Genomic DNA, 27,875 nt, shown 5'->3' on the forward strand with positions numbered 1-27,875 from the left:
TTGTATATTAACCAACCTTTTAACTGAAGTCACTATTCCATGATTGTGCTGTTGCACTTGGAGATAATCAGTGAAATCCTGATGATGGAAGAAATTTTCATCAACAGTATCTGACCAATGAGGGAAAGAGAGACAGTGGTGAAAAGTGCATATTCATGAGACTGTGTGCCAGTTTTCTGGGTTAAATTTCATACATCGCTATTATTGTGGTGATGACACTGTTGATGGTAATCCATCAGATGAAGTTGTTAAAGCTTGGAAGTCCTGGGATGTTCCTTTCAAGAGGAGTGGGCTATGTGTCAGCACTTTACTATTAAGATTTGTCTACAAGTTGATTGTGGAACAGCTCTGTATGTTATTCTCAATACACAATTTTGTGCATTGGTAAGTCTCTGTCAGAACTATAGTCCTCATGAAATTATAGTGTCCTTCTTGCCACCTCTTTACCATCTATGACAATTATTGTGGTGTATTTTTGTTATCATTATAATTATTATTATGATCTAAATGAAAGATTACTTGGAGAATACTTTGTAATTTAGAAAGTGTACTATGCACCATTTCCCTTTCTCCAGCGTATCTGTTACAGCAGTTAATGATGTGTGTGTGTGTGTGTGTGTGTGTGTGTGTGTGTGTGTGTGTGTGTGTGTGTGTGTGTGTGTGTGTGTTTTCATTTACAAAAAGGAGTTACACCACTGGAAGAAGTGGAGGAGTTCTTGTTTAGCAGAATTCCAGACTAAAAAGATATCACCAATGAACCTGTACTAAGCAAATGACCACAGATTCTTGGAGTTAATGTATTCTCTTGTCTACAACTCATGCAAAGGCTGGCATAGAATAGGAACATCATGTTCCTCATAGCCATTCCCATGATGTGTTGGTAGGATTCTTCCTCAAATGTGAACACTAATCAGCATCATACTTACATTTAATGTCTTCATCTTTGAGGAACATACCTGTAAATAAATCAGTGGGATGACATGCATTAAGTGCCAGAGGCTGCACACTTTTGCTTTGTACAGGCTCACTTGTATCATTTTTGGAGTCTGAACTGGTAATGAAGTACAGCTCCTATACTTCCATCCATAGGCAAACACCTTTTCTCAAGCTGCTCCCTGAAGTTGGACTGCTGTCTTGCTGATATGCACATTGTAACTCCTGTCCACATGAAACCAACAAGTAAACAACAATATCTCAGTTTTAGTAGCTACCGTCTCATCTGAGGTAAACATATCTTATACAACACAAAATTCCTCAACACGTATACCAACTGACTTCCATTCAAGCTACCCATTTATTCCACTTTCCCATTATCTTCTCCAAAAACAACTCTACTGATCTGTCACTTCATTCCTTCCTTCCAGCAGCAAAAGTTCCTGCTTCAAAATCATTGAGGAGTCCTCCCTATATTTCCTTATTATCTATTACCACAAAGTTCTTAAATGCCTTAATTCAATTTTCCATCAGGGTTATGTTGTTGTTGTTGTTGTGGTCTTCAGTCCAGAGACTGGTTTGATATAGCTCTCCATGTTACTCGTATCCTATGCAAGCTTCTTCATCTCCCAGTATCTACTGCAACCTACATCCTTCTGAATTTGCTTAATGTATTCATCTCTTGGTCTCCCTCTACGATTTTTACCCTCCACGCTGCCCTCCAGTACTAAATTGGTGATCCCTTGATGCCTCGGAACGTGTCCTACCAACCGGTCCCTTCTTCTTGTCAAGTTGTGCCACAAACTCCTCTTCTCCCCAATTCTATTCAATACCTCCTCATTAGTTACGTGATCTACCCATCTAATCTTCAGCATTCTTCTGTAGCACCACATTTCGAAAGCTTCTATTCTCTTCTTGTCCAAACTATTTATCGTCCATGTTTCACTTCCATGCATGGCTACACTCCATACAAATACTTTCAGAAACAACTTCCTGACGATTAAATCTGTACTCAGTGTTAACAAATTTCTCTTCTTCAGAAACGCTTTTCTTGCCATTGCCAGTCTACATTTTATATCCTCTTTACTTCGGCCGTCATCAGTTATTTTGCTCCCCAAATAGCAAAATTCATCTACTACTTTAAGTGTCGAATTTTCTAATCTAATTCCCTCAGCATCACTCGACTTAATTATTATCCTCGTTTTGCTTTTGTTAACGTTCATCCTATATCCTCCTTTCAAGACACTATCCATCCCGTTCAGCTGCTCTTCCAAGTCCTTTGCTGTCTCTGACAGAATTACAATGTCATTGGCAAACCTCAAAGTTTTTATGTCTTCTCCATGGTTTTTAATACCTACTCCAAAGTTCTCTTTTATTTCCTTTACTGCTTGCTCAATATACAGATTGAATAACATCGGGGATAGGCTACAACCCTGTCTCACTCCCTTCCCAACCACTACTTCCCTTTCATGCCCCTCGACTCTTATAGCCGCCATCTGGTTTCTGTACAAATTGTAAATAGCCTTTCGCTCCCTGTATTTTGCCCCTGCCACCTTCAGAAATTGAAAGAGAGTATTCCAGTCAACATTGTCAAAAGCTTTCCCTAAGTCTACAATTGCTAGAAATGTAGGTTTGCCTTTCCTTAATCTATCTTCTAAGATAAGTCGTAGGGTCAGTATTGCCTCGCATGTTCCAACATTTATACGGAATCCAAACTGATCTTCCCCGAGGTCGGCTTCTACCAGTTTTTCCATTTGTCTGTAGTATTTTGCAGCTGTGACTTATTAAACTGATAGCTTGGTAATTTTCACATCTGTCAACACCTGCTTTCTTTGGGATTAGAATCAGGGCTATAACTTCCGTAAAGTGAGCCCTGAAATCAGATTATCTCTCCATAATACCTCCCTCCCCCCTTGTGAGTTATAGTTGCTTTTATTGGTCCTAACCTTCCCAACATTTTTATTAAGCGCTATGACATTCGCATACTATCATTTCTGACCCAAGGCTCCTACCTCTGCAACTAATCTTTCTCAAAAACTTAACATCATATAGCCATCTACAACTGGCCACACACTCCCCATCATCAGCAGACATAGCCATATGCAACACTATGCATGCCATTTACCAGTTGACATATTCAGTAAATGACACTCAACATACGTTACAAACTAGTTCTATGTTGTGGACAGCTGCAACTAAAGTAATCCATATTTCATGAATAAATTGCTTCCAGCTATATATGAATCTTTATTTACAGAAGCCTGATCAGTTTCATGATATAGAACACACCCTCAGGTGTTTATATGTCAGCAAAACATTAAGCTCATAATATGGGAAGGAGGGTGCCCAATCTCCTCAAAATAAAAGGCTGTTACCTGCAACAAGCAGGGCATCACAGTTCAAATTCAGCAGTTGAAAAACTAGCATGTTAAAAAACCACATTAACCACGAAGCGGCAGACAGCATCTCTCGAGCAGCCTCACTATGCAGGGCCACATTGCTACTCGATGTACTCGTGACTATGTGCCTTGTTGTCATTCCTCATGTTGTTTCTCGGATCTCAAATGCCCATCAACTGAGGAACATTAATTTATAAAGCACACTATTCTATTCACATGATATAAAGTAGCTGTAATGAACTATGGTTTTATACATGGCTTTGTAATAATATCTGAAAAAAAGTTTTTTTTAATAATAATCAGAAACCTTTTCTCAGTACTCTCAACTACAGGAAATCACTATACATAGCCACCTGTGTCTCAGAAGTAAAAGTAAATCTCTATTCTCAGTGCTGTTCAGTAGAATGCACTGTCTTTCCTAGACTGAACAGGACATTGTGGCTTGTAAATACTGTCCAGACTGTCAGCATGGCTTTCAGTGTCCTTTCAAGCATGATCGATAACACCAGATGATAATCGCTACCTACAAATTATGGCTTGTAAGTACCTAGAGAAGAATGCAACAGAACTGTATGCTACCTTTCTGAAGGCAACTCTGAGGGCTGCGTCGACATACAAGGTATGAAATCACCCCCACGTGATCAGTATGACCTCAAGGTGTCAATTATATCACCCCTCCCTTCAGCACAATGTTGCAAGTTTTGTCTGATGTTTGACGAGTGTCATAGAAGAGTGTCAGGGTGGCCAGTGCATGCTTCATTTGCGTAGTCCCTCAGGTTCAGCAGGGAGAGGGTCAGTTGTGTTTTGGGCCAGCATCACTTACGGGTGTCAGGAGAAACCTATTAGAGCTATTGAGGGTAATTTGAGTGCTGTGCAATATTGGGACAGGATCCTTCAGTCTGTTGTTCAACCATAGAGTCAACATTTTGGTAATGAGTTCATCTTTCTACATCTACATCATCTACATCTACATCCATACTCCGCAAGCCGCCTGACGGTGTGTGGTGGAGGGTACCTTGAGTACCTCTATCAGTTCTCCCTTCTATTCCAGTCTCGTATTGTTCATGGAAAGAAGGATTGTCTGTATGCCTCTGTGTGGGCTCTAATCTCTCTGATTTTATCCTCTTGGTCTCTTCGCGAGATATATGTAGGAGGGAGCAATATACTGCTTGACTCTTCGGTGAAGGTATTTTCTCGAAACTTCAACAAAAGCCCGTACCGAAGTACTGAGCGTCTCTCCTGCAGAGTCTTCCACTGGAGTTTATCTATCAACTCCGTAATGCTTTTGCAATTACTAAATGACCCTGCAACGAAGCACGCTGCTCTCCATTGGATCTTCTCTATCTTTTCTATAAACCCTATCTGGTACGGATCCCACACTGCTGAGCAGTATTCAAGCAGCGGGCAAACAAGTGTACTGTAACCTACTTCCTTTGTTTTCGGATTGCATTTCCTTAGGATTCTTCCAATGAATCTCAGTCTGGCATCTGCTTTACCGACGATCAACTTTATATGATCATTCCATTTTAAATCACTCCTAATGCGTACTCCCAGATAATTTATGGCATTAACTGCTTCCAGTTGCTGACCTGCTATATTGTAGCTAAATGATAAGGGATCTTTCTTTCTATGTATTCACAGCATCAAGATGATAACTTACCTCCTGTGCATCTTCTTTCGGAAGGCAGATATACATTGGATTGACTGTTCTAGTGTCCAACTGAAACTTCCAGTGCATCATGTCACGACTCCACTTCGTGGACTCAATGGCCTCGGGAGGGCCAATATGAAAGAATTGGGCAAGCTCAAGCAGCAGTATCTCAAGCACCTTCTGGATGGCATACTGAGGAGGATCTGAGTGTTTTACAGTCTGAGGAGGCTATCTGCACGGACAGTGAGAATGTATTTAATTTGTTAGACAATAAATTTTAGGCTACTGGCACATTTTGTGATCTGTCAAAGGCATTTGACTGTGTAAATCACAATGTCCTTTTAAGTAAATCAGAATATTACAGTGTAACAGGAAATGCTGCAAAATGGTTCAAATCCTATATCTCTGACAGGAAATGAAGGGTGTCAGTAGGAAAGAGATGTGTATTAAGCTATCAGATATCATCCAGCTGGGAACTAATTACATGTGGTGTCCCACAAGGCTCCATCTTAGGGCCCTTACTTTTTCTTGATTATGTCAATGACCTTTCATCTGTAACACTGCCAGATGACAAGTTTGTTTTGTTTGCAGATCATACAAACATTGTAATAAACAGCAAAACAAGTATAATCTTAAAAACATTGGTTAATGTAATTGTCATGGACATTAATAAATAGTTCTTAGCTAATTCTTCATCATTAACTTAAAAAAAAAGAAAAAAGAAATGCACTTACACAGTGTAAAACTTGTAAGAAGTTTCGCATCAGTACCTAAAATACAATGACAGGCAGATAGAAGAAATAGACAGTGTTAAATTCTTGGGATTACAGCTTGATAACAAATTCAACTGGAAGGAGCATACCACATGACTACTCAACCATCCAAACAAAACTCTACTTCTAACGCTAATGTTGTCATACATAGGTGATATATAAATAAAAAAGCTAGCATACTATGCTACTTTCATTCCATAATGTCATACAAGATTATTTTTGGTTGTAACACATCAAGCCAAGCTAAATTTTTCTGAGTATAAAAAAGGTGCAATAAGAAATATTTATCGTGTGAACTCAAGAACATCGGGCAGAGGCAGGTTTATGGAACTAGAGATATCAACTAATGCTTCCAAAATATTTATTTCTATATGAAGTTTGTCATAAATAATACAGGGTGCACATGTCATTTTGAAGAGAAACCCTGAAAGGTTTTTTTTTTTTTTTTCATGTATACCACCACAGTGTAGTTTGGTAATTTGCCAATAGTCAACACTAGTCGCAAACATGGTGAGTTCAGGTGCGGAGCGAGCTTTCTGTGTGTTGGCGTTTGACAATAACAAGTGTGCTACAACTGCTCAGCAGATGTTTAGAACCAAGTACAGTAAGAAGCCACCAACGGAAGGCCATTTACCACTGCCACAACAAATTTGTTATGATGGGTTGCGGGTTGCTTGTGTCCAGCAAATTTCCCAGCGGACATCCAAGTGTGAGAGAAGTGAATGTGGAGTGTGTACGAAAGACATTCATTAGGAGTCCAAAGAAACTGGTGTGTCGTGCATCCTGTGAATCCTGTGAACTTGAAATTGCTCCAATGACAGTGTGCAAAGTCCTGTGACAGAAGCTGCCTATGAAATTATTGAAATTGGAGCTAGTGCAGAAGCTCAATGATGACGACAAAGACAAGCATTTTGAGTTTTGTTCGCAGTTGCAAGAATTGAATGAGGATGGGGATGGCATTTTTGATCACTTAATTTGTAGCAGCGAAGCTGCTTTCCACACTAATGGGGAAATGAACGGGCATAATTGTTGAATCTGGGGTACGAAGCATCCACACGAAATCACTGAATTTGAGTGTGATTCCCCAAAGGTAAATGTGTGCCTTGTCACATCGAAAACTGTACTGGCCGTTCTTCTTAGCCAAGAGCACTGTCATTGGATATTCCTACTTGAACATGTTGTAGCAATGGCTGATGCCTCAAATGCTATCGGACTCTCCATTCGTCTTTCAGCAGGATGGGGCTCCACCCCATTTTCATCATGAAGTTTGTGGGTACCTGAACACACAGCTGCCGCATTGATGGATCGACCGTGCTACAGTTGGGACAGCTGTTTCATGAAATGGCCTCCCCAATCACCAGATCTCACTCTGTGTGACTTTTTTCTTTAGGGACACATTATAGATCTGTGCCATGTTATGACGGGTATGGCATCAATTTGATTACCATATTTACATCTGCTGGGTCACTCATGGTTCGCATATAGAATGTTTGTAAAAAAAATTTCGGGGTTTCCCTTCAAAATGCAATATGTATAACATCTGTACAATGTTTAGATCTTGTGCAAGAAATAACTGAAAGTGTTGCCGGACTTTATGTACACCCTGTATATCTCTTTTTCAAACTTACTGCTTAGTTCATGAAATAATAATAGAAATAAGAATAATCTTCACTGAAATTTAAAGTCAGGTACTTTAATCCAGAAGGGTGTCCATTATTCAGGAACACACATTTTCAAGAACTTGCCAACAGCCATGAACAGGTTAATTACTAATTAAGTTTTAGTTTAGAGGACCCTAAAGGATTTATTGGTGGCCAACCCCTTCTACTCCATTGATGAATCTCTCAATAGAATCAACTGATGTGTGTATCTTACTAAACATATTAAATCATGTGAATATTATGTACAATCTGACTTCTGTACAAATTCACTGCAGTAATGTGATCAACTGTAAATAAGTACCATAAAATGATTTTTGTGTTTGATGATGCATGGTTACAAAAGCCTAAGAATTATCATGTGAACCTCAGTGTGTTGAACATTTACATGTTTTGCGACAAGTTTGCTATTATCTTTCTTTGAAAATATGTTCAAGATTTTTTGGACTTTTTACACATCTATGAGGACCATTTCACTGGAATCTGTGGATGGTACATTAGCATATTTATATTTCTTTGTAAATATGTGTTGTGTATTCTTGTTTCCTGACATTTTCTACGCCATAGAGGATCTCCTCAAGATTGAAACAAAAACTATATCTAATCTAATCTAAAAGGGTGGAGTAATAAAGTATTGATTGTTACTGAGCAGCAGAGTTTGATTTTACAAATGTGTACCTTCACTTCAAACGAACTGCTTTTATTCTGCTTGTTATTCTATTTTTAGTTAACAGTTAAGTTAACTTATTAGTTTCAGAAGACATGTTACTTTGATTCCCTTGTTCCCCTTGATTGTAATCACACGTTTGCAGATGTGCTTGTGGTAGAGAAAGTTTTTCGATTAGTTTGCCACAAAAAATTCTTTCACCATATTTGCCTAGTCTGTTGTCAACTGTGTGAAATGATATAGATACTTGTAGCTTACAAATTTCATCTCAGTCTGCCTCTTGCAAAATATTTAAAAAGTACTCTTGTATCATCAATTAGCCTCACTAAGTGCAAAGGGTGTCTGTGTATGTTTTGTGATACTAGACTGTCTCAATCTACTATGTTCCACAATCACACATTTTATTCAGTACATAAAAATAATTATTTCAGAGTTATAATGTAAAAGACATGCACAAAATTGCTTACTAATGTAAACATCCTGAAGTACTGACGTTCTGACATTTGCATAGATAGTTTGTGTTGTGATATGTTAAGGCATTTCTATTAAAGCACTGAGCTCTTTAATATATGATTAGTGCTGCTAATGCTGATTAACTTAAATATGCAAATGAGGAATATGTGCAAATTAAGAAAAAGTTTACCTCTGTAAGATAATAAAGTGCAAATATATTCTGAGCGATCATAAGTTGAATAAGTAACTAATAACTAATGGCACTGGCAGTTTTGTTCACTTCTCATGTGGGCATCATTAAAAGGAGACTGAACACAATATGCTTTTTTTGTTTTACTGCAACTTTCTGATTTTCCACAGTTAGTGCATTTTTTCCTTTCTTATTTTTAAGTGTTGACCATGATGCAAGTTTATTGAAATATGAACTAGAACATGGTGAAACTATTTCATAGCTTTCCCCATAATACTGTCACAATTAAGGTCCTATTTTCATTGAGAAGCCTTGTAGTTGTATGTGCTCATTAATAGATTTGCTTCTGACAGATCAGGAGAACGTTGTTATGCTGTAGAAGTGAATTGTGGTTGAGTTTTGGCAGTGAGTGTGTTTAAATCCATATGAAGCTTTCAACATTGTTTTGTTTAACGTATCTTTTGAGATTAAGATGTGATACATGTTTGTCAGAAGCAGATTGCTTTTGATAGAAAATCATTCAGCATAATTGAACATAAAACATACGTAAGTAGAATAGTGTCTGTTCTGGTGTTTTTAGACACCAGCAGCTGTTAATTTTTCCAGAATCCAGAAATGAATTTCTCTTATTTTAAAATACCTTCGTTCTCACCATTCATGGAGAAGTTCAATCTGTTTGACTTCTCAAATGTATGATTCTGTTATTAAAAATAAGATGTTTTAGCTGTCAAGTGTAGTAACTGACTGTTTCTTCTCTGAGGTGTACACACATTTTGAGTAATAATCCAGAAAAATGAGATAAATTCAGTATGAAGTAGTCCTTTTTGGATGACCATAGCATCTTGTTACAAAATTAGAATTTGCTTGTCTTCCAAATGATTCATTAATGAGTTTTTCTGACACATCTACATCACCTGGATTTTCTCTCTCCCTCTCACTCCCCATACCCTGCTACACCCTACTCTCTTAACATTCTTAGAACTGTTTATGGAATAGAGAGATACTTATTCACTACCTGACTTGATTGCTATTCAGTATTTAGTCTCTCACAATTTCTTGTCTTATCTAATCTTATGATCAGCAGAGAGCTTTCATGTTTTTTCTTTGTTTGTGTGTGTGTGTGTGTGTGTGTGTGTGTGTGTGTGTGTGTGTGTGTCTCCACAACCCAACAGTATTTCAGATCTGAAAACAAGTTCTGTCTAGACTGTTACTGAATTCATTTATTTAACAATCACGAGTTTTACATGTGTGCCATTCTCAAGTGATATGGTGCGTTATCACTTGAGAGTGGCGGGCATGCTCAAATCACAACTGTGAAGTAAATAAATCTAGTAACAGTCCAGATGAAAAATATTTTTGTTCCTGAAAGCAGAGAGGTTATCTTCTAGAACATATACTCGTTGCAAAAAACTTGTTTTTGATGTAGGTATTACAAAGAGTGATGTGTGTTAAGTAATTAAAGCAGATATCAACCCAAAGTTTCCGTTGAACAGATAAGTACTCCATGAAGCATGATTTTGTTGGAGGTGATATATCTTTGTCTTTCTCCTGATTTGTAAAGTGGCTTATTCAGCTCACTACTGGGAATCTAAAATTTAATGTAATCTCAACCTGGTACCCGCTTTACCAACAATTAATTTTATATGATCAGTCCACTTCAAATCGTTCCGCACGCACACTCCCAGATATTTTATAGAAGTAACTGCTACCAGTGTTTGTTCCGCTATCATATAGTCATACAATAAAGGATCCTTCTTTCTATGTATTCGCAATACATTACATTTGTCTACGTTAAGGGTCAGTTGCCACTCCCTGCACCAAGTGCCTATCCGCTGCAGATCTTCCTGCATTTCGCTACAATTTTCTAATGGTACAACTTCTCTGTATACTACAGCATCATCCGCAAAAAGCCGCATGGAACTACCGACACTATCTACTAGGTCATTTATATATATTGTGAAAAGCAATGGTCCCATAACACTCCCCTGTGGCACGCCAGAGGTTACTTTAACATCTGTAGACATCTCTCCATTGATAACAACATGCTGTGTTCTGTCTGCTAAAAACTCTTCAATCCAGCCAGACAGCTGGTCTGATATTCCGTAGGCTCTTACTTTGTTTATCAGATGACAGTGCGGAACTGTATCGAACGCCTTCTGGAAGTCAAGGAAAATAGCATCTACCTGGGAGTCTGTAACTAATGTTTTGTGGGTCTCATGAACAAATAAAGCGAGTTGGGTCTCACAGGATCACTGTTTCCGGAATCCATGTTGATTCCTGCAGAGTAGCTTCTGGGTTTCCAAAAACGACGTGATACTCGAGCAAAAAACATGTTCTAAAATTCTACAACAGATCGATGTCAGAGATATAGGTCTATAGTTTTGCGCATCTGCTCGACAACCCTTCTCGAAGACTGGGACTACCTGTGCTCTTTTCCAATCATTTGGAACCTTCCGTTCCTCTAGAGACTTGCGGTACATGGCTGTTAGAAGGGGGGCAAGTTCTTTCGTGTACTCTGTGTAGAATCGAATTGGTATCCCATCAGGTCCAGTGGACTTCCCTCCGTTGAGTGATTGCAGTTGCTTTTCTATTCCTTGGACACTTATTTCGATGTCAGCCATTTTTTCGTTTGTGCGAGGATTTGGAGAAGGAACTGCAGTGCGGTCTTCCTCTGTGAAACAGCTTTGGAAAAAGGTGTTTAGTATTTCAGCTTTACGCGTGTCATCCTCTGTTTCAATGCCATCATCATCCTGGAGTGTCTGGATATGCTGTTTCGAGCCACTTACTGATTTAACATAAGACCAGAACTTCCTAGGATTTTCTGTCAAGTCGGTACATAGAATTTTACTTTCGAATTCACTGAATACTTCATGCATAGCCCTCCTTACGCTAACTTTGACATTGTTTAGCTTCTGTTTGTCTGAGAGGTTTTGGCTGCGTTTAAACTTGGAGTGAAGCTCTCTTTGCTTTCGCAGTAGTTTCCTAACTTTGTTGTTGAACCACGGTGGGTTTTTCCTGTCCTTCACAGTTTTACTCGGCACGTACCTGTCTAAAACGCATTTTACGATTGCCTTGAACTTTTTCCATAAACACTCAACATTGTCAGTGTTGGAACAGAAATTTTCATTTTGATCTGTTAGGTAGTTTGAAATCTGCCTTCTATTACTCTTGCTAAACAGATAAACCTTCCTCCCTTTTTTTATATTCCTATTAACTTCTCTATTCAGGGATGCTGCAACGTCCTTATGATCACTGATTTCCTGTTCTGCACTTACAGAGTCGAAAAGTTCAGGTCTGTTTGTTATCAGTAGGTCCAAGATGTTATCTCCATGAGTCGGTTCTCTGTTTAATTGCTCGAGGTAATTTTTGGATAGTGCACTCAGTATAATGTCACTCGATGCTCTGTCCCTACCACCTGTCCTAAACATCTGAGTGTCCCAGTCTATGTCTGGTAAATTGAAATCTCCACCTAAGATTATAACATGCTGAGAAAATTTATGTGAAATGTATTCCAAATTTTCTCGCAGTTGTTCGGCCACTAATGCTGCTGAGTCGGGAGGTCGGTAAAAGGAGCCAATTATTAACCTAGCTTGGTTGTTGAGTGTAACCTCCACCCATAATAATTCACAGGAACTATCCAATTCTACTTCACTACAGGATAAACTACTATTAACAGCGACAAACACGCCACCACCGGTTGCATGCAATCTATCCTTTCTGAACACCATCTGTGCCTGTGTAAAAATTTTGGCAGAATTTATCTCTGGCTTCAGCCAGCTTTCTGTACCTATAACGATTTCAGCTTCAGTGCTTTCTATCAGCGCTTGAAGTTCCGGTACTTTACCAATGCAGCTTCGACAGTTTACAATTACAATACCGATTGCTGCTTGGTCCCCGCAGGTCCTGACTTTGCCCCGCACCCTTTGAGGCTGTTGCCCTTTCTGTACTTGCCCGAGGCCATCTAACCTAAAAAACCACCCAGTCCACGCCACACAACCCCTGCTACCCGTGTAGCTGCTTGCTGCGTGTAGTGGACTCCTGACCTATCCAGCGGAACCCGAAACCCCACCACCCTATGGCGCAAGTCGAGGAATCTGCAGCCCACACGGTCGCAGAACCGTCTCAGCCTCTGATTCAGACCCTCCACTCGGCTCTGTACCAAAGGTCCGCAGTCAGTCCTGTCGACGATGCTGCAGATGGTGAGCTCTGCTTTCATCCCGCTAGCGAGACTGGCAGTCTTCACCAAATCAGATAGCCGCCGGAAGCCAGAGAGGATTTCCTCCGATCCATAGTGCAAATCAAAGTCATTTGACAAGCTGATAAAGATTTAAAACTGCAGCTAAAGTTCAGTTTCAAGGAGAATATTTCCCAGACACCATTATTTTGATTCTCCCATGATTTAATATTGATCCTAAATAATTACAAAACTAAATGATTAAAGTGTTTTTTATTTATCCTTGAACTTCAAAAATTTCTTATTTAATCAACAGTAATGGATTTGATTCATTTGCTCATTTCACTACTCCCACAACATAAAGTTTACTGTTATGAATTAATGATAAATGATTAACTTTAACTTGTAATAAATCTACTGTAAAGTAATGCCCTGACATTTAACAACGTTAACTTGTTTAGTAACATATTAATGTTTAATGAAGTTAACTTTTTGATTAACATTGCCCCACTGTGACCAGGGGTATCTGTATCGCCAATGACATTGCCACACTTGTAATACTGGTACCTGTCAGATGACCAAAGATAAGCACTGGTGGGCTTGGCTAGCACTTGGATGAGTGACTGTCCAGGTCTGCCGAATGCTGTTGACAAGCGGGTTGCAATCAGCCCTTGTGAGGCCAGTTGAGGATCTACTTGATTGACAAGTAGTGGTACAGTATAGAAAACTGACAACTGACAATGGCTGGAAGAGTGGTATGCTGACCTTTAATCTCTCCATGTCCACATTCAGTGACACCTGTTGGTTGAGGATGACATAGCCATTTGTCGGTACCATTGGGCTTTCTTTGGCCTGTTGGGATGGGTTTATTTAGTATTTGTATCAATAGAAAGATCTCAAAAAGTAACTAATGTGCTGTAGTTGGTGATGTAATTAGTAAGTCACAAAGCTGTATGTGTAAATTTTATAACTGGTATAATTAGTTATTGTACTGTTGAAAAATGCTGTATAGATGTGTTCATGTAATAACACTTTCAGTTATTATAGTTTTTTGTTGTATAAAACTATCATCTCACCAGTGTGCTACCCCCCCCCCCCCCTCCCCCGTCACTTAATTTTTTGGTCCTGAATGGAAATGGTACTGTCAACTCTCTCTCTCTCAGTAATGTGTGAAACTTTCCTTTGTGATATTACACAAGGTGGTCAGAAACAGTCTGTAAAGCGCGTTACGGATAGGTTGGCTGAGAAAGAATTGTTAAGAAAAGAAATTGATACTTTGTGCCATTTCCAAGTTAATTAGCATTGAAGTTAGCCAATCTGGCCACCTCATGTGCAGATTCAAGCAGCTCGCCAGATACAATTAGTGTCAGTTGTTCTTATAGAATAGATGGGAGTGCACGAGACTGCTCAGCCTTTGGCTCTGGTTTAATTCTTACTACCATCCCACATCCAAATTTGCATTGCTGTCTTGTTCAGGGTTGAGGAAACCAATCGTAGAACACCATGTTTTCTGACACTGTCTCTGGCAGCCACTTGAATTTGTGCATGCCATGGCCAGAATACCCAGTTTCAGTGCTAATTAACTTGGGAATGGTGCAACGTATTGCATTTTTTCCTTAACATTTATTTCTCAGCACAGTCTGCTCTGGATCATCTGTCGAAGCTTTTCACATTGTTTTTTATCACCCTGTATATCAGTGTCATCTACTGTAATGCAAGAAAGTTTGAAATTAAATATTTTGGTAGGAGACAAGGCTCTGGATGAATTTGTGTGGATGTTTTATTCAATATATAATTTGTGTGTTGTCATAAAACTCACTCTGAATGTGTTTGAACTGCTTTATATAGTCAAAACATAATTTTTTTTTCTCTCTGTTGTAGACCTGGTCATCACCAAGACCTTTCATTCACCGCCTGCGTCTTTACAAATCTGATGCAGAAATAAATTTGATGAAGACTTCATGTGAAATAGCATCCAAAGCAATTGCAACAACGATGTCCATCACAAAGAATTGCACAACAGAACATGAATTGCAAGCTCATGTTGATTTTGAGTGTCGAATGCATGGGGCACAGCAACTTGCTTATCCCCCAGTAGTAGCTGGTGGGGATCGTGCCAATATTATTCATTACATTAACAATGATCAGGTTTTGAGAGATGGAGATATGGTACTGATGGATGCAGGTACAAATTGATATGTGTGTGTGTGTGTGTGTGTGTGTGTGTGTGTGTGTGTGTGTGTGTGTGTGTGTGTATATATATATATATATATAAAACAAAGATGATGTGACTTACCAAACAAAAGCGCTGGCTGCTTCGTCAGGAAAGAGGGAAGGAGAGGAAAAGACGAAAGGATTTGGGTTTTAAGGGAGAGGGTAAGGAGTCATTCCAATCCCGGGAGCGGAAAGACTTACCTTAGGGGGAAAAAAGGACAGGTATACACTTGCACACACACACACACACACACATATCCATCCGCAAATACACAGACACAAGCAGACATTTGTAAAGGCAAAGAGTTTGGCCAGAGATGTCAGTTGAGGCGGAAGTAAAGAGGCAAAGATGTTGTTGAAAGACAGGTGAGGTATGAGCGGCGGCAACTTGAAATTAGTGGAGGTTGAGGCCTGGCGGATAACGAGAAGAGAGGATATACTGAAGGGCAAGTTCCCATCTCCGGAGTTCTGACAGGTTGGTGTTAGTGGGAAGTATCCAGATAACCCGGACGGTGTAACACTGTGCCAAGATGTGCTGGCCGTGCGCCAACGCATGTTTAGCCACAGGGTGATCCTCATTATCAACAAACACTGTCTGCCTGTGTCCATTCATGTGAATGGACAGTTTGTTGCTGGTCATTCCCACATAGAAAGCGTCACAGTGTAGGCAGGTCAGTTGGTTAATCACGTGGGTGCTTTCACATGTGGCTCTGCCTTTGATCGTGTACACCTTCCGGGTTACAGGACTGGAGTAGGTGGTGGTGGGAGGGTGCATTGGACAGGTTTTACACCGGGGGCGGTTACAAGGGTAGGAGCCAGAGGGTAAGGAAGGTGGTTTGGGGATTTCATAGGGATGAACTAAGAGGTTACGAAGGTTAGGTGGACGGCGGAAAGACACTCTTGGTGGAGTGGGGAGAACCTCCCACAGAAGAACCCCAAAAGTGCCCCACTTGTGACAGGATACTTTCTGGGACTGGATCACACTCTGAATGTGGCTCTCCAGCAGGGATACGACTTCCTCAAATCCTGCCCTGAAATGAGATCCATCCTTCATGAAATCCTCCCCACTCCACCAAGAGTGTCTTTCTGCCATCCACCTAACCTTCGCAACCTCTTGGTTCATCCCTATGAAATCCCCAAACCACCTTCCCTACCCTCTGGCTCCTACCCTTGTAACCGCCCCCGATGTAAAACCTGTCCCATGCACCCTCCCACCACCACATACTCCAGTCCTGTAACCCGGAAGGTGTACACGATCAAAGGCAGAGCCACGTGTGAAAGCACCCACGTGATTTACCAACTGACCTGCCTACACTGTGAAGCTTTCTATGTGGGAATGACCAGCAACAAACTGTCCATTCGCATGAGTGGACACAGGCAGACAGTGTTTGTTGATAATGAGGATCACCCTGTGGCTAAACATGCCTTGGTGCACGGCCAGCACATCTTGGCACAGTGTTACACCGTCCGAGTTATCTGGATACTTCCCACTAACACCAACTTATCAGAACTCCGGAGATGGGTACTTGTCCTTCAGTATAGCCTCTCTTCCCGTTACCCACCAGGCCTCAACCTCCGCTAATTTCAAGTTGCTGCCGCTCATACCTCACCTGTCATTCAACAACATCTTTGCCTCTGTACTTCCGCCTCGACTGACATCTCTGCCCAAACTCTTTGCCTTTACAAATGTCTGCTTGTGTCTGTATATGTGCGGATGGATGTGTGTGTGTGTGTGTGTGTGTGTGTGTGTGTGTGTGTGTGTGTGTGTGCGCGCGCGCGCACGCGAGTGTATACTTTTTCCCCCTAAGGTAAGTCTTTCCGCTCCCAGGATTGGAATGACTCCTTACCCTCTCCCTTAAAACCCACATCCTTTCGTCTTTCCCTCTCCTTCCAAATTTCCTGATGAAGCAACCGTTGGTTGCGAAAGGTTGAATTTTGTGTGTGTGTTTGTGTTTATTTGTATGTCTATCAACATATCAATGCTTTTGTTCGGTAAGTTACATCATCTTTGTTTTTTGATACATTTTTCCCACGTGGAATGTTTCCCCTCTAATATATATCTGTGTGTGTGTGTGTGTGTCTAGCCAGAACTCAACACAACTGTATGGAGAGTTGTTATCTTTATTCCTTCCAGTGAAAAAAGTAATATATGATACCTCCTTTTTTATAATCGAGGAAGAAAACAAATGAGTGAGGGGGGAAACAGAGAGTTTATGTATGGTAGTAATCCTAATAGTAGTAGTAGAAGTAGTAGTAGTAGGACCAGCAGCAGTCATGGAGTGCTTCAGAGAACAGAGCCAAGTTGCTGTTTCCAATTTTTGCACAATATTTTATGATGTACCCAGTCATCATCTTTGTCAAGTGGGATGTGACTTACGCTGTTATAAATACTCACTGACTGGAGTCCAACCAGACTGTATTATTGTTGGTCTTATGCTGCTAGTTACAGCTGATTGTGAGTTCTGCTCCCAGTGCCCACTATGTCGTTTGATGATGCGGTTTGGTTTTCAAAACCGGTAATGATATTTTCTGAAATGCACAATCTCTTAACATTTCCCAACTCTGGTGGATGCGATAGCCGGCAAGATCTTAATGAATTGAGTGCAGGAATCCAGACATCATTTAAATAGAAATTTCCATCACTGTTCATAAGATTTTCTGACACATTTATTTTGATAGTTTCCTTAATTATGCTGTCTCAGAAGCTTGGCATAATATTCAAGATAATGCTCAGTGACAGCTGATTTTTTTTTTTTACAGGTCTGTTACTGATGTTTCTTGAATTGCTCTTTGACTGTTCTAATAGTCTTCTGCAAATAATACATGCCACATTTGTGTGAAATGTTGTGCAAACCCAGCTTTCAGAGACCTAGGTCATCCTTAATATTACAAAGAAGACTTATCTTTACTGATGGGAGAAAAGTACACTAGATGACATTTTTCCGTAGGAGTCTACCAGTCTTTCTGGATATTGGACCAATGTAGGTAGATAAGTGACTCTTGGCAAAGAAATTTCGTGCCGAGGACTCTAGACAATGTAGCTCAACACTTTCAGGCAAGGAGAACATTGTCGAAGAATTACAACACATAAATAATGTTTTGAAGAAATGGGTACTCAAATAAGCAGATTGAGTGGGCATTGCTGCCAGAACAAAAATGCAGCCAAGAATTGTGTATTATCTTATGCTGGTCCAATATCCAGGAGGATTGGTAGCTTCCTATGTAGACATGGCATCCAGTGTATCAACAGAGATAAAAAGTCTTGAGTGTAATGTTAAAGGTGATCTAGGTCTCTGAAAACCAGGTTTGTACGATATTCCATGCAGGTGTGACATGTATTACATGGGGCAGACTATTAGAAAAGTCAAGGAGATATGCAAGGAACATTGACAACACACCTGCCTAAAACAACCAAGCAAATAATCTGTTGCCAAGCTCCATTTCGAATGTAATCATGAAATGAAATATGAGGAAACCAGTATCATGATGCAAGTCCAAGTTACTTTGACAGCATAATTAAGAACTCTATTGAAATAAAGGTGGTGGAAAATCTAATAAACAGGTACAATGTAAACAAGGCTTGGGTCCAGCACTCAATTTATTAAAATTTTGCCAGCTATCACATCCATCAGAGCTGGAAAATGCTAAGAGAGTGTGTGTTTCAGGGAATATCTGCATGGGCTCTGGAAATCAAACAGCATCAAAGGATATAGTTTGCATCAGGAGTCAAACTCATAATCAGCTCTAAATAATTACTCAAGTCCAACAATAATTCACAGTCTGGTTGCAGTCCAGGCAGTGAGTACACATAATAGCACAACACAGAGCACCTGAAGGAGAGGACTGGATCAGTAGTCAAAATATTGTGCAAAAAATAGAAAAACACCCCAACAAAACCTGAGATGACACAGGAGTAGCAGTAGTTCATTGCAAGATATGTTTATATAGACTAAAATGCTATGGCATATGAGGAATGAAAAGAAAGAGGTAAAAGATGGAAGAGCAGAAAAACAAATGTGGGAAGTAGTTTAGAAAATAGCTATTGTGTGGAATAGTGAGATCGTTTTTGGAACAGGGAAATGAAGAGTAACATAAAAAACAAATGGGGTTGGCAGGAGACACTGGTAGCACAAAGAGTACGTATTTGTAATGTTTGGGACTGAGGGGATTGACACACTACGATTGATGTGCCTGGGTAGGCAGAAACAATGGCATTTTATTCAGTCTGATAAACAAAATACAGTAACAGTTTACTGGAACAAGAGTCAGTACTGCTTGATTCAGTCAGATAGGTAATCACTGAAGCACTGGAATGTCCCAGCAAGTAAGAACTGATACTGTACAGGAATGTCCTAGCAGATAATCACTGACATTGGACTGTGGATGTTCATATGTGGATGAAGTCTGTGAAGGCAGTGTCCTGTGAGATGGTGAGCTCAGAGATGAGCCTGAGACAAAGTCCCACAAAGTGGTGAGCTGTGGTGTACTCCAATTCATGGACCACTAGGCACAACTGGCATACAGCATAGACTGTAGAGGGCACTGGCTGGAATAACTCTGACTGACAGGTCTTTATGTGTGGTTGCCATAGAGTTTGGAGTATAGAGTGCATTTGGTGAAAGAACTGTGGTTGAGGAAACACTAGGTGTGCTTGGATAAAGCTCTGTGTGTGGACTGACTGCACAGTGAACAGGAGGAGACATAAATAGTCATCCAATGGAAGGATACCAATGGAGGCACCTGACCCGTGGAAGTGGGGCAGTGCCATGATGACAGTGCTGTTTGCGACAATAGGAGGCAAGGCTGGTGCCACACCATACCATGTTGGCTGCTGGATGTTTGATTGTAAACGACATGGGGAGGTATTTGTGTGTAGTGGATTTTTTCATTTGAGATCCAGAGGAAGTGAGGTTAGCGGGCCAGCTCTCTCTCTCTCTCTCTCTCTCTCTCTCTCTCTCTCTCTCTCTCTCTCTCTCTCTCTTTCTTTCCTCTGACTGCTGTTCTCCTTTTTGCCTATAAATCTTGGCTTCTTTTATGCAAGGCCTCATATATTGGTGGTTATTCCAACCTCTTAGCTTATATCCCATTACCATTTACAGATTATGAAGTACGTTTCTCATTAGTGGGTTTATATTTCTACTTTTCAAATTTTTTTCTTACTACTGAGGGCCATGCATGGAAAATTGTGCAATGTAATGTATGATCTACTAGATACGCAGTTTCACCTTATTCGCCTTGTGTGTGTGCTATATGTAGTTATCCAAAACTTAACTCAGTAGCCAACTCATTCTCTGAATCTTCATCCATACTCTGTGTACTCTGCTTAAATACCTCTTTGCATGTTGCAGTTATTCTAATATTTTCTTTGCAATCTATGCAAGAGCAATATGTAGGGGGCTGTAGTATATCCCTTACTTAATACTGGTTCTTGGAACTTGGCTTTGTTATTAATCACGAGTGTGATACTGAGTCAAATGCTCTAAAGAAGGCAATAAATACTGCATCTATCTGATATCTATAGTCTATGACTTTCAGAATATCATGTGAGTAAAGCACAAGTTAGGCTTCACACAGCTGATGTATTTGACATCCACTTGTGATGGCATGGAGGAGGTCATTTTGTTCAAATTATCTGCATGTTTGAGCTCAGAAAATGTTCAAAGATTCTATAACAAATGGTTTTCAATATAATGGATGGTAATTTTGTGGGCCATTTCTGCTACCATTCTGGTAGATGGAGATGGATGTGACCTGTGCGTTCTTCAAACCACAGGGTACAGTCTTTTATTCCCCCCACCCTCCCCTCCTGAAGCATGTACAGTATGTTATGGTTAAAAGAGGGGCTAACTAAGTCACAAATTTTGTATAGAATGTGTCAATGATTCTATCAGGTACAGGGACCCTGTTCGGTTTAACAGTTTTCAATTTCCTTAGTTTGAGAGTGTCTGATAGGACCTGCAACATTCTATTCATTTCTTTCTCAGAGTCTCCATCTATCACAATGTCACCAGCTAATCTAGTACAATGTATCCTTTCACCATTGCCTTTTATTCCCTTTGCCTCCTTCTACATCATATGAGTAGCTTCCTCAATGAACACATTAAATAAATACGGAGATAGGCAATGTCCTTGTCTAACTCCTTTTCTAATCCTGGTCTCTTCCTCAATACTATTGATGTTTATTTTTATGCTTTGGTTCTATACAGTTGATTGATAATTCTTCTATCCTTCCAGTGAAGTCCTATTTTTTCACACCTTTGAAGAGTAGCTCCCAGTTCACACTGTCAAAAGCTTTTTCTAATTCAGTGAAGGTAACCCAAGTTCTTCTATTTATATCCATCATTCTCCCCAATAGCATGCGTCATGCCAAAATTGCTTCTCTTGCCCCTCTGCATTCTCTAAATCCAAATTGGTCTTCTCCAGTGTACTTATCTACTTTTCCTTTTATCCTGCTTTTTAACTACATTAGTATTTGATATCCTGATGTCATTTCAGTTTTTCAGTGTGTGTGATATTTGAACAGAAATTTTATCCTTTGGTTGAAATAATATAATTTACCTTCACTCATATTGTAGCTGTGTAATTGAGCTACTAATAAATGAGCTAAATTTATTAGCTTTGCAACATAGTTTGATGAGGAGATTTTGCAGGATTATAAGAAAGGGGGGGGGGGGGGGCACCACTTACCTTTTTAAAAGCTCTTTTTTTACATGCAGGTTAAATTTGTTCAATTGGTGAATACTGAGAGAATGGATTCCAGCTTCTGGCACAAAACTTACTCAACCAGTGCTGTGATGTCACTAGCAAGACATGGTAGCACACCAGACATTGTCGATAGCTGCAGTCTGCAAGCAGAAGTGGTTTTGTGAGCAGCTAATACTGTGGTTTAGATTGTCACTATTACTTTTCTAGTCTAAACTGAATTGGCCATGAAATAAGAAAGAACAGTCATAATTATGTGGTCACTCATTATAACAACATGGCCTCCTAAGGGATGGGATGTTATGTTTTACTGTTTTCCAAAAATCTGGAATCTATTCTGAATTCACCCACTTTGGTAACAGTTAAATAAAATTTGAACCTCAGGAAACAATTAAGAACAATTCTTTCTTCTCACCTTTCACTCCATCTCTGAAGGCAATGGTGGGCTGTGGCAGGGCAAAGCTCTTTTCAGCCAGTTGTGGCACTGTTTATTTTTGATCGTAGGTCCTTATTTGGTGTGGACATAATACATAATGCTGGTGAATTGGAGGAAGATGTCCTTATACTTACTACTTAATTGTGGTATTCTCTTTGTGCCTAGAAAAAAACTCCCTATGGGATGGTGTTATAACAGAGACCGAAAACTCAACCAGTTGGAAGCCCTGGAAATCAACAAACATCTGGCCTCCCAGGCCTGACTTAATATTAAATGACCAAACACAGCTCAATACTTCCCCCCTTCTAAATTTTATTTAATCTAAATCCTCTCTCCATTTTCCAATGCTTCCTTACACCGCCTGTTCCTTTCTGTTCCTCGATTTTCCTGTATTTATTTATTTTAATTTTATTGTGATTACCAATATACTCCGTATATTCTGTTGTGACATTTATCTATTCCATCTTTTAGTCTACTTCCATATTACATTCTATATGTAGTATCTCTCTAGGCTTTTCTTTAATTGCCATTTCAAGTACTAATTTTATTTTATTGGAATTGTTGAATTAATTTAGACTGTCATGTAGGGACAGTTTTTTGAGTGTAGTGTTAATGTTTTTCCTGGTGTGCCACTTCATTTGTATTTATTGTTCAACTTTTTACCTTTTAATTGCATTACCACTGCACTGTCAAAGATGACATATACTGTGTGTTTGCACTTCAGTCTAGATGAGTAACATCTTTACCATTGTTGTTCACAAATATTGTAACTTGTTTGATGATGATGATAGTCAGTTAAAGTGTGACGATGACCTCATAAGCTGAAAACCGATTAACTAAATTAGTTAATCTGTAGAACATTCACAGTATTGTGCTTCTCATTTATTATCACATTCTAAAACAAAAAAGAAAAAAGAAAAAAAAAACACTGCAAAGAAATTATCTGAATGGGACAGTAATTGGTAAATATGATGTAGATGTATTGACAAACAAGTGAGTATGATTTCAGAAAAATTGGGTGGTCTATTCAAGAGAAAGAGCTTCAAAAATTGAGCAAATCAATAATGTGTTGGTCCCCCTCTGGCTTTTATGCAAGTAATTATTCTGCTTGGCATTGTTTGATAGAGTTGTTGGATCTCCTCCTGAGGGATATCATGCCAAATTCTGTCCAACTGGTGCATTAGATCATTAAAATTTCAGCGCGTTGGAAGGCTTTGCCCATAATGCTTCAAATGTTCTCAGTTGGGGAGATATCTAACATTCTTGTTGGCCAAGGTAGGGGTTGATAAGCATGAAGACAAGCAGTAGAAACTCTCGCTGCATGCAGGCAGGCATTATCATGCTGAAATGTAAGGCCTGGATGGCTTACCATGAAAGACAGCAAAATGGGGTTTAGAGTATCATTGATGTACCGTTCTGCTGTATCGGTGCCACAGATGACAACGTGAAGGGTCTACTGTGAAAAGAAATGGCAATCCAGACCAACAGTTGTGATTGTTGGGCTGTATGGTGGGCAACAGTAAGGTCGGTATCCCACCGCTGTCTGGAGCATCTCCAGACATGTCTTCAGCCTGGAATTTCATTGAACGGAGTAGAATTGTTTTCAGTGATGAGTCCTACTTTGAACTACGCCCCAATGACCAGTGAAGACATGGCTGGAGACACTGCAGACAGTGGTGGGATACCAACCTGTCACCTGCCATATAGTCACTCCACAAAGCAGTGGAAAACCAATCTGACCGTCATCCGCCATACGGCCTAACAACCAGGAGTGATGGTCAGGGATGCTATTTCTTCTGATAGCTTGATCCCTTAGGCTGTCATCCACAGCACCCTTACAGCACAGCCCTGCGTCAATATTATTCTGTGCTCCGTTCCCTACATGGCAAGCCATCCTAGGCCTACGTTTCAGCAAAACAATGCCAGCTTACACTCAGTGGGGTTTCTATAGCTTGTCTTCATGCTTGCAAACCTTATCTTGGCCAGCAAGGTCACCGGATTGCACCAAAATTGTGAATGTATGGAGCATTGTGTGCAGGGCCCTCCAGCCAGCTTCGGATTTTGATGATCTAACATGCCACTTAGACAGAATTTGGCACGATATCCCTAAGGAGGACATCCAACAACCCTACCAATCAGTGCCAAGCCAAAGAACTGCTTGCATAAGTGCTAGAGGTGGACCAACATGTTATTGACTTGCTCAGTTTGTGAAGCTCTTCTTCTTGAATAAATCATCCAATTTCCTGAAATTGTAATCATTTGTTTGTCTTTATATGTATGTCACATCTGCCGATTTCTGCCCATTTGGAGAATTCCTTCATGGTTCATCTTTTTTTGCCTTAAAGTGTATGTTGTTTTACCAAGAAGGGAGAAGAATCAGTTAAGATAAAAGAAATGGATATTTTCTTGATTTTTAACTTCATTTGATAAGCCTTTTTTTTAGCTAGGTCACAATGTTATCTTTCATTTGGTTCATTATTGTTTGCTGTTGGGGTTGTAACTATGTCGCCTTTACTTGTCACCAGTGATGAGGTTGGAAAAAATTCTGAGGCAGCTTGGAATTGTTCTTTCAATGCACAACATGCTTCCACTCATTGCTCTTTTTGCTGGTCAGTGGAAACCTTAGTCGCAAATGTGGCAACAACCCTTTTCTTTCTCAAATTTTCTACTAAAATTCACTGAACTAAGCTCTCAGAAATCCAGTTGACTCTGTTGTGTTCAGACGTTCTCCAAGCTCAAGTTTGTGGTTTTTCTTGACAATTTCATCTGTTCAGGCAGTTAATAGATGTCCAGAATGAGGTTTGTCAACTTCATTTATTATCTTTGTTATCAAGAAAACCATCTGTACACATGAGTTTTCCCTTAGTATCATCTTTGTATGCCATTTTTGATATCATGGTAGTTTCTGTGGCATTTTTTGTAAGCAGGATACATGTCAGACCTCTACTGAAAAAATATGTTTTATTCAAACTCTGCTCAACGCAACAGTACTCCGCAAACTTTTCAGTGGCATTGTTCACTAAGCTGTGTTACACTTTTTCTTTTTTTACTTGAAATTCTCATGTAAGCTTGCTGTTGTGCACACCTTAAGACATTTTCATGTAACAAAAAAGGATTTGCTTTATAATTTTGTCTTTTCAGTTGTTTTTCCCATTGTTTGTTTGTATTTTATTCGTGTTGCCTGTTTGTAGTGTCTTTTATACACAGTGTCAACAGCAGTTGATATTTTTGTGTTTCAGGTTGTGAGTACCACGGATACTGTAGTGACATAACTCGCACATGGCCTGTTTCGGGAAAGTTTTCAGATGAGCAACAGGTTTTATATGAGGCCTTGTTGGAAGTGCAGATGTCCTTAATACAGCACTGTTCAACATTTCCTCCACTGGATGCTCTCTTTCACCACATGTGCACACTCATTCGGGAGAAATTAATTGCTGCAGGAGTTATTTCTCGGAGTTTTAGAAATGAAGATGGAGCTTCTGTGAGTAATACTGGAGCCTCTCTCTCATTTTTCATTTATTTTATGCCATAGTACTCAGTATTAATTATTTACTCACCATTCGACCTCACTTGATAACACTGCATGCAGAAGTTAAAGATTTCATTAAATATGGAATCCAAGAAGTCACTTTCAAAGCTTCCTACATCACTCATGGGTTAGGCCGTAGGCTTGTTCTGACTGGCCAACATCTGTCTACAAGGCTACTATTCAGTTTTTTCTGAAGTGTTCTAAGTCTCTATTTTTTAAGATTTATGTTAATCTGTCATGTAGCATAAAGGATGTTCTTCTGTTGTTTCCGAATAGAGGTCTTATAAAATAGTAATTTAACTGACTTACAGAAATCTTACCAGTTGCAGTTGGCTTTAAACCACTTTTTCATTCTCACTTTCATGGTAGAAACCTGAGATGGTGCACAAGAACATGTTATGATCATTTGTGTATTGCTGGCTAATGACATTTTTAGGGTAAAGAGACTGATTATATGCAGTTCACATAGAAATTTTCTACAGCAGTTTTCTTTCTAGAAAACTTCATTTTATTTCCTGCTGTTAGCCAAGCCAGATACTTGTAGGTGAAAGACATAGTTTTGCTTGATGCATGAAGCTCCGTCCAATAGCTGTGGTCATGCAGGTGGTGAAAGTATGTCATGCAACCCAGGGTTGAGATATTTGAGAGTATACTTACTGCAGTTCATTTAGCTGTGGAGCTCTACTGTGCACAACTATTCACAGAAATATTAATTATGAGACAAGCTCTATTGCCCAAATGGTCATTATTTAGCCATTAAAATATATTATAAATATTTACCTCTTGGTATGCTGTTTTGTTCACATATATCTGAAAAGCAAAAATTAAAAAATTAAAGAAATGGATTAATGTGGATACGTACTATCCATTTATAGATTTTTCCCGTAAAAATGATTAACTATTTCTGTTCAAGAATTCCTCTGAGGAATAGAAGGTACAGATTGATTTGTAGATTATTTTAACTCAGTTCTACAGGGATGGTATTGTGTAGTATCAAATATCATTTTCATTTAATCGTAAAAATTGGCTTGAAAATGTATATATCCATTTTTGATACTAAAATGTACACATGTTGGCATTTAATTTGAACGCATCTGCAGATGACTGTTATGCAAATTTATCACAAATGGTTAATCAATCCCATTTCTGGAAGGTGGTTTTAATATGAAAAATGTAATACTGAATAATCATTCAAAGTCAAAGATTGTACTTATCGTATAAAATGTAATAAATTATTGATATATTTCAAGTTTCTTAGAAATTGTGTAGTGGATGAAAAGGGAAAAAGAATTACAAAGTATTGTGTGTGTGTGTGTGTGTGTGTGTGTGTGTGTGTGTGTGTGTGTGTGTGTGTGTGTGCATGTACGCACATGCTGTAGCTCGAAGGAGGATTCATCCAAAAGCTAGCAAAGTTTCCGGTCTTGTTTGTGTGCTTTTCGACAACTCGATACTTCTGCTGTTTGATGAGTTATTACCTTCACTCCTAAATTATTTACATTCTACAAGAACATTCCATTACAGATTATTCAGACACACATCAAAACACAATATTGATAAAAAATACTAGTTAGTTCATTGATTGAATCTGAGGTTGACATAGATTTCGGTGGTTGTACATAATTATGAATTCTTCCATGATGCACATTCTTGTATCAATACATCAATCCAATTTTCTTCATAATAATGTTTTTATAAACAACCTTTAATGTCATGAATATTTTTTTACTCTTTACTGGCACACTGGGACATTATTCAAGGAGATTATTCACTCTGCTCTATAGTTTGTTTTACAGGTTGCTCTTTCTTCCTCAGTATCCGAACTGTAAGTTCTACCATGACTCTAATATTTCTGATCATTTTTCTCCCAAAAATTACAGACCTGCATGCAGATAGTCTTAAGTGGAGATATCTTGCTGTCTGAAGACGTTGTTTCACACTTACTTTTAAATCCTGGTGTTTCTGATCTTTTCTGATCAATCAGATTTCTGTATCTGCCAGATTCTTGGTTTGCTATTTGAATATTTAAGTTGAAATGGGCATGCAAAGTCATGATGATGTCCATCAGTCAACTTTGGATAAATTACTGAGTGAGCTTA

The 27,875-nt window shown here is 39.3% G+C and overlaps 1 protein-coding gene across 1 annotated transcript in view; it reads left to right on the plus strand.

Annotated features, from left to right (window-relative positions):
- The window catches only part of LOC124721721 (xaa-Pro aminopeptidase 3-like), a 189,155-nt gene that overhangs the window by 140,190 nt on the left and 21,090 nt on the right, over positions 1-27,875 (plus strand). The window contains exons 4-5 of the mRNA XM_047246815.1: positions 14,780-15,083; positions 25,490-25,731. Of these exons, the coding sequence (XP_047102771.1) occupies positions 14,780-15,083; positions 25,490-25,731 (546 nt within the window). The remainder of the gene's footprint in view (positions 1-14,779; positions 15,084-25,489; positions 25,732-27,875) is intronic.

Source organism: Schistocerca piceifrons, chromosome X (genome assembly GCF_021461385.2).
Source record: "Schistocerca piceifrons isolate TAMUIC-IGC-003096 chromosome X, iqSchPice1.1, whole genome shotgun sequence".
Classification (NCBI taxonomy): domain Eukaryota; kingdom Metazoa; phylum Arthropoda; class Insecta; order Orthoptera; family Acrididae; genus Schistocerca; species Schistocerca piceifrons.